Source organism: Toxorhynchites rutilus, chromosome 1 (genome assembly GCF_029784135.1).
Source record: "Toxorhynchites rutilus septentrionalis strain SRP chromosome 1, ASM2978413v1, whole genome shotgun sequence".
Taxonomy (NCBI): domain Eukaryota; kingdom Metazoa; phylum Arthropoda; class Insecta; order Diptera; family Culicidae; genus Toxorhynchites; species Toxorhynchites rutilus.
Window position 1 is genome coordinate 125019943 of NC_073744.1, and position 8450 is coordinate 125028392.

General features: G+C 39.4%; 1 protein-coding gene across 1 annotated transcript; it reads left to right on the forward strand.

Moving 5' to 3' along the window:
• Nucleotides 1-5393: 5393 nt before the first annotated feature.
• Nucleotides 5394-7619, forward strand: LOC129762201 (DNA primase large subunit). Its single transcript, XM_055760247.1, has 2 exons — nucleotides 5394-5873; nucleotides 5929-7619. Exons 1-2 carry the CDS (start codon nucleotides 5488-5490, stop codon nucleotides 7205-7207), a joined length of 1665 nt encoding a protein of 554 aa, XP_055616222.1. The 5' UTR covers nucleotides 5394-5487; the 3' UTR covers nucleotides 7208-7619.
• The last annotated feature ends 831 nt before the right edge of the window (nucleotides 7620-8450 follow it).

Here is an 8450-nt window from a genome sequence, read left to right on the forward strand (position 1 = left end):
CTGAGGCTTATTTTGGAAAAAACCGAAAGAGTTCTATAAAAATTGTATCGAAAAGTTGCAAGATCGCAATAATCGCTGTGTCGCCCTCGAAGGCAATTATGTTTAATAATAAAATTGAATTTTACAAAAAAAAATTGTTTTACTATGTTACCTAAATTTCAGCCGAACTGTTATATACCAAGGATACATGTTGTGTTTAAGCTATATCTTCGAATAATAATTATAATTCTTCTCAGGTACGGAAAACAGAGGTTAGTGTTTACCTTCAAATGATCCTGGAGAACGTATATAAATACCTCGCACGTTTCAATAATAGCAGTACTTTTTTGATGATGGTGACATAACTGCTGAAAATTTGAGGTCTTCAAAGTTTCTTCCAGTGGTAAGGTACCTCAATGTAACTGCTAGGCTTTCCTTCGCGGGAAAACACTGTCTCATGTTTGTGTCTTGTCGAAACAACCACGGTGTAACCAATTTCAGCAGTTTATCAAAGGTGATATCATCCATGCGGAAATAGTTTTTGTAGTCCTCTGGCTCGGTGTCTCTGATTTCATTCAATAACAAAACATGAGAATAGTCTTCCCGTTTTTCCAACCACTCCTTCTTCCAACGCTTGCGTTTAACACGCCGTTTTGTAGCTGATGCCATTGTGTGGGGTTGAGGAACAATGATAGTGTGGATTAGAAAGAACCTTGAATGAACATCATTACTGCTAATGACATTGCTAGTGAACGTGTAAGGACAGCTTTAAGCGGCCCATACACCTACAATAGTATACACCAGAATAGTATTGCACAACATAGGGGGTTGTGAAATAATATTGAGCGTGTGTTTCTGATATTAAAATGTTGTACAATATATTGTAGGATATCAAAAAAATTATATATTTATTGTGCAACGCTTGAAATATTGCATGATCTATGGGTGACGTTGCGCAATATGGTATCAGTTCATGTCAAAGTCTATGTTTACATTTACATCGTCCCGGATGTGAAGTAAATGTTCTTCTATGAAAATTCATAGACTGTTTTTCGAGGACGTGTGTTTAGCGATGGCCATAAAAAACGATAACAGGTAATTTATTCTCGAGTTTATTGAGGTTTATCGTTCATTCCCGGGATTATGGGATATCACGTATGAGGTTCCATCAAGTACAAGCGATGAAATATTGAATGTCAGTAGCCAGCTTTGCACAATATTTAGTACAAACTTCAATATCATCTCCAAACGATTCAATTCCATTCCACAAATATGACTGTGGCACCATAGTATTGTACGTATGTGGACAATCTTCAATAAAAATGTCAGTAAATTCGTACAATAGTATTGTGCGTGTATGGGGCGCTTTAGGCTAGGCGCAAATTGAGACGCGTATAGCGTGAGTAGGTTGGCGCGACATAGCGCCTGTTTTTGTGGCTAATGAAAACAGATAGAACGGCACAAATTAATCAGTTTCTCGTGTTGTTCGTGCGGGTGTGATGGTTCGTGAATAACTATGGAGCGCCGTAAGTCTAACAGAGCTCTTGCTACACATACATGCAGAGCATCTGTTGGGCAAACATCATTTGTTTACATTCGTAGCTTCTATGCAGCAGAAGCGGATTCATTATCAATCGACGTTCTTGTAGATGATTCGAATATAGTTGCGATCTTTCTATTAGCGCGAAATACTTCATAGAACTAACATGAACTTTGTTAAACAGTTAGGCAAGCTCTTTACCGAACAAGGGCTTTTGTGTGACGCGTATTGCTTAACTTACTAGCACCTATTTCGCGATGTTCATTGAGCGACTTTCCTACTAGATTTGAATCGAAAAAATAACAGGAATTGATTATCAGCATGTTCGAACCTAGATTCAAGACACAGAGGCTCGAGCTCACGTTCGAATGCTTTCTTGTATTTTCCATGAATTAGTCAATTGATGGATTTTCTTCGTTTCAGATCAATTTTATAATATTTCACTCTCCCGCAGAGCATACCCGGAAATCATATCTGAAAGTTGGTTGATCTTTCTGGCTTAATATGCTCTTAATTTCAACATAATCATCTGCTTTTTTTTTGGCGAAACTAACCACCGATTAAGGATATATACATCCGAATATTCATTATAGTTTACCTCTTCACGAGACTAGCATTTTAGGGCAAAAAGCACGAAGCCTAAATGGAAGCACACTTCACACAATCCAGCTATACAATCGCAATGTACAGTTTGCACTTTTTCTGTGAAACTTTTTGAATAATCAATCTGCTTCGATTGATATGGATCATAGCCATAACAGAAATTTCTATTTTTCTCCGTATATATGGCTCTGACGCTAAAAGTAAATATTTTTTGGGTAAAGAGACATATATTCGCATGTTATTGATATAGTGTAGCGCGTAATTTCTACAACTATTTCGCTAAAATAATTATTTAAACAAAGCTCAATCTTGTCGATCCATATAAATCCTATGTAACTATCTCTTTTGCCTGCCCAACAGATCACTAATACATATGCACGCTGCAAGCACCCTATATCAGGGACAGAAATACAGCTGTACTAGCATTGTACGTGTACAGTGTTGTGCAGGTACCGCGGGAGCATGACACACATACTTTGGTTGTACACAAGGCGCCTCTATATATACCAGGTGAAACAATCATATGAAATGCACTTTCAGCCATATTGGAATTGCTGTCGGTATTGTTTACAAATGGCAACTATGGTGGCTCTCTAAAAACTGCCACGACGCTTATTCGAACGATGCCTACTATGTTCGGCTTTCGCGAATTTATGTGAAAAAGAAGAAATGATTTTGTAGAATTTCATTCTCATCCAGTTCATCCACTACTCTCGCATGTGAAAATGCAAAAATGGCGTATCCTAGCAATAACAAAACAAACAACTCCCGCTCCACAAACCGTAATCCCCTTCTTATTGAAGTGATGATGTTGCTTCACCTGTTATACATTTATACAAGCGCCTTGGTTGTACATTGTACCGCATGTCAAACTGACAATCAGAAATTTGACCACACATTTGACTACATATTTCATTGAAAATGGTTTTTATTTAGCGTCTAAACTATCAAACACAACAAACAAGTTGAGTTATTAACTCAAGAGAAAATCAATGAAACGAAACGATTTACCGAGTGTTTTGATTCGGTTTGTTCATGCTACCCACCACTACCCGCCTATGGCGCTGCGCACAGTTGGAATTGACAAGCTGTAGTCATGTACAGCGGTAAAACAGGTCGATACAGGTACAGCGATTGTACCGAGTTGCTTGCATGGTTCTAGTGCTGTACATGGTGACATACACACAATTTTCGAAGTACAACGCTAGTACAGCTGTATGTCCGTCAAAAGTATAACACTGAATGGTCGGAAGGTTGTGTTAGTAAATGAATATATCGCGCATCTATGTGTGAGTTAGACATTGTATGCGAGCGCAGTTATTTACACCAAACAGCGTCTCAATATGCGCAGCACCACGCGATGTTTGTAGCACATATGAGTCGTGTTGGTAGTCTAGGCTCACAAGTGCTATACGCACAACACAATTAAAACTCGTTACCCTCTGTCGCCGTAGCCACCGCTATTGCTCCTACTCCTCCTGCCGGTTCTGCAACTGCCACCACTACATGCTAAAGCGCTGGCCTTAAGGTGGCCGTTCAATGTTTGTCCAGAAGTCAAATATTTGACACATTTTGACAGATAAAGTTTAGTTTGATATTTGTACAAACACTATTTTGTTTGCCACTCTTCAATTATCGACATTAGCAAACAATGTCAAACATTGAACATGGGACAAAATTGATTGGAATGTTTGAGGTAACCTAACTATGTACTGACAGATGTGACGAACAGACCGAAAAAAGATTTTAGGCATCCAATAACTGAATGTTTGCTTGTCGTGTTTTGTGTGCTGTCAGTACACGTTGATCAAATTTTATTTTTAAAAAACAGCCAAACAGTAACAGAACAATGTATTTCATTTAACCGGTGGTAGAACCACAAGGGCGCTTATATCCAAATTACATTCCGCTATTACTATGGTTGCTCTGTTTGGTCGGAACCATTTGAGGAGCACAAATTCACACATAATACATATGGACTATGCTTGACATTTCACAATTATCCAATTGTTTGTCTTAAGAAAAATGAAATGTTATTCATTGTGAGAAACGGGTAGAAATATTCGCTATCAAATGATGCTAACCTATTTGCGATCTATTGAGAAATCCTCGAGTTATAAGCGTTCCAAATCTTTCATTGTTTCTTACTTCTTCAGTACCTAGATTTTCATGTTACCCCCTATATCTTCCGTCAAAAATGCCAAATTAGATCATTATATAATTCATTGAATACACGGTTGAGTATCATAGTACTGTGCACTGCAGAAGTCATTTTTAAAATAAATAAGCTTTAACCTTACGCAGTAACGAATATTTTGAAAAAAAAAACAGGAAAAAAATTGCTTTTTTGTTCGCCCACTCCCGTGCCGCTGAGCAATAACACAAATGCCACTCAACGCCAGAAATGCCAGGTTTGAGACATTTTGAAGACATTATGAAATATGTGAAGACATTTCAGTATGATAGCGTACGTGGGTTTTTGAGAGATATTTTTCCCATGAAATTCTAACTATTGACCGAAAATATCGTCAAAAGAAGTAGGACTTTTATCTGGTGCATGGAGGAAATTTCCATCACAACATTGAATGCACAAAATTATATGAAAGAACAGGTTAACTTTAAGTTGATCGTGTCTGGACCTTGATTTATTTCATCAATGAAGAAAAAATAATGCAAAGAAAGGTTAAATTCTGGAGAACTTGAAGCGGTCTGAATACATATTGTCGGACTGATTGTGACATTGTATTTCTATTATTTTGGGCTTATACTATACAATAGATTATCCTAAATCTCTCAAACGATCGCTTCACAAATCGTAGGCTTTCGGTTACATGCCGTTACAATAATAAGTTTTATGGATATGGTTTGAAATAAACTGAAAAAAAATTGAGTTTTAACTGTTCCGTTTTTGTGGAAGAACTGGGACTATATTCACTTAATCAATGGTTCATCAAGCCAATTATCATTTCTAAACTCATAAAACTAAGTCCGCAGTTGCGCAATATATTCTTTGTTGACATTTATTGAAATAAATTTCAAAACCTCAAGGGAGATTTAATGGAATGCGTTATATAACAATACCCATTAGAATAAACATTTAATAAGCTCTCAAACTTTGTTCAAAAGTATGTTATGAATTTTAGTTTTCTCCGATATCGTGGTGAAGATATTTGGACATTTTTTCGTACCATGTGAAGACATTTGAAAAAATCACCTGGCATCCCTGCTCAACGCACTCAACAATCTTTAACCGGTGTAAGACATTCGGTGTAATCGCGATCCACGGTATTACTGAAGTTGGAGTACGCGCCAAAATATTTCGATCCTTGAAATTCATTATAAACATTATTCGAGCGCCGCAAATAATGGAGTTTTCGCGTCGAAGCCGCCTGAAGCCGGAATCGGAATTTAGCTTCGACTCGGTATTGGAATGGTTGATACCACATAATGTGTGCTTATATGTGATTCCGCCAATGGTGGATTTGTCTATTTCCGAGTTTGAATCATTGGCACTGGAACGTCTGAAGGTGTTGCGGATCCTGGAGCAAGTAACGGCTAAAAACATCAAACTGCTATCGGAGGAAGGACGAGAGGCAATTTTCAATGAGCTCAAACATGAGGGACTGAAATCGTACGTTAGGCTATGCGAGGGTAATCACAGTAAGGAACAGGACATATCCGCAAGGCGGAGGGATTATCTTTCGCATTTCATCCTACGGTTCGCGTACTGCCGTTCGGAAGAACTGAGAAGGTAAAAAGCAGTTGACATGTGTTTGCAATTCCCGTGCTCATAATGGTCATTTTAGATGGTTCATCACACGAGAAATGGAATTATTTCGTCTCAAATTTGCTGGTTTGTCGGCGCTAGATGTGAAGGAGTTTGTGCAAAAGTACGACATGAGTTACACACCTCTAACGTCGGATGAAAAGAATGAAATTAAGGATGGTCTGTACGAGAGTACGATTCATCACAGCATTGTCCAGATTGAAGCTATGGATTTTTATAAAGTGCGTTTCACCGATGTGCTGGACCTTGTGCGTGGTCGGAAGTGTTATTTGAAGGGAGGATTCGCGTACGTCTGTGCGAATGATTTCGTTTCGATCATTGCGTATAAACACCAGCAGCTGCTAGAGGATGGCCTACAAGCACATCTAAAGCTGCTACCAGAGCTGGAGAACGATGAGCGGTTCTCATCCTTGCTTAAAGGACTTCATACATCGTACACAGGAAAAGATTACACAATCGCAAAAGCAGGAGCTGTCCCAGTTGAAAGTCTGGATCAATTGTCGAAAAAATCGTATCCTCTCTGTATGCGCTACTGTCACGACACTCTTCGAGCGAAGCATCACTTGAAACACGGTGGGCGAATGCAATATGGTTTGTTCTTGAAAGGGATTGGAGTAACCATGGAAGATTCACTTCGTTTCTGGAGGGAAGAGTTTACTCGGGGGATTATCCCACTCGAAAAGTTTGAGAAGGAATATGCGTACAACATAAGGCACAATTACGGAAAGGAAGGCTCACGGGTCAATTATACACCACATTCTTGCATGAAAATAATTACCTCAAGTGTTGGCCCACAGGACACACATGGTTGTCCTTTCAAAATCTGGGAGCCATCCGTTTTGAAAACAAGATTAAACTCATATGGGTTGAGCGTTGCGCATTCGGATGAAATAGTTAGCTACGCCAGTAAAGGCCACTATCAGATAGCGTGCGCAAAGTATTTTGAAATTTCACATCAGAATAAAATGGAGGAAGGAATTAACCACCCCAACCAGTACTTTGAGATCAGCCAGATTACAATGGGAGCTCGAGCTCCGAAGGCGAAGCCTACGAATCGTCGCACATTTACCAATAGCAGCCAAAACTCATCGATGGTTGCTGGTAGTCAGGATATGTCGGTCCTGGACGCGGGCGATGATGACGAGTTGTGGCAGTTGATGGAGAATAAGGAAAACGAATCGGAGGAAAGAGACAAGCATAGAAGTCTCCTGATAAGTAACAAACCATCGACTCAAACACAAGCGACTTCCGAATGGGGAGATGACGATTTCGATGCTAGTTTGGTGGAAATGGATTGATCTTTAATTTTATGTTGTTTTGATTATATGAAAGTTATTTGAGGAACATCAATGTCGATCATAGAAAGAAAGCACCTTGTCCATATTTTTGTTTCCAAAATATATATTTTTACTAGCTGACCCGACAAGCGTTCTACCAAAAAAAAATTCTAGCGAATATTTGGTGATAGAATAAACAATTGCTAATATATTTTGATCCATTCGTTGATGAAGTTCAAACGACTATGTGGCGATAAGAGCTATGACATACAGAGGAATCGAGCGCTTTAGACGATGACCGCCGACAACAATAAAAAAATCAAGTCATTCAAACCATCTTTCAATGTATTTCATTTTCGCAACTGATGTGTTGGATGTAAAGTTGTTATATGTAAAGTAAAAAATAAATAATGTTAATAAGTAAAATGTTAAGTGAAAGAAAGTAATTTTTTTTTAATTCTTTATTTGAGAGGTTTTCAGCCTCCTGGGCTGGTTCGCCTCTTTATCGACGGCATTGCCGCAAGGTTTCGTTGGGAACAGATTGCACATAAAATTATCACATAAAAATTGGACGTAAAAATTAAACACGTATAAATCCTTTTACAAGACATGACTTAACAAAGAACTTGCTGTTTGTTTGTTGGACCAGATGGCATGGATGTCCTCGGACCATGGCTCCAGGCCAGTGGAGAGGAAGCCGTGCCGTTGAAGATGCCGGCGTGTTCTTATTCCCCTTCATCGTGGAGGGGAAGGAACAAGGATCTTCTTGACTGATCCATTGTTTAGACGCTAGATCTTAAAAAATAGTTCGGCATCTTTTAGGTAGCAGACAAGCGCTGCTACTATTGCTGGATCGTCCTTCAAGATGTCCCTTATACACTCCCGCTGATTCCATGCAGGTTTCGCAGATCATCGAATTTCGGGCAACCACACAAGAAGTGCTTGACGGAGTTGTGGATTTGGCAGAGGTCGCAGAGTAGATGGAAGGGTCCTCTATTGAATCCGTGTGAGACCGAGCAGTGACCGGTCCTCAATCTGGACAGGATTCGTTGTTCTCTCATTCCTTTAACATCGTCAAACCTGACTGACAATCGTGCCCTTGACTTTTCTGAGGAACTGCCCCCTCTCTGCAAACCACCTTTTGGTCCAGAAGGTGCGGAAAGAGTTGGTGATCCACAACTTCACATCGTCAAGCGGCACATCCCGAGTGAAGAACGGTCTGGTGTGACCGATTCCGGCAAACTGGTCGGCCGCTTCATTCCCT

Bases quoted from the DNA above. Each gene is read 5' to 3' on its own strand.
- LOC129762201 (XM_055760247.1), top strand. From the start codon at position 5,488: ATGGAGTTTTCGCGTCGAAGCCGCCTGAAGCCGGAATCGGAATTTAGC. The intron at 5,874-5,928 runs GTAAAAAGCAGT...TGGTCATTTTAG, and splicing joins CGTTCGGAAGAACTGAGAAG to ATGGTTCATCACACGAGAAA.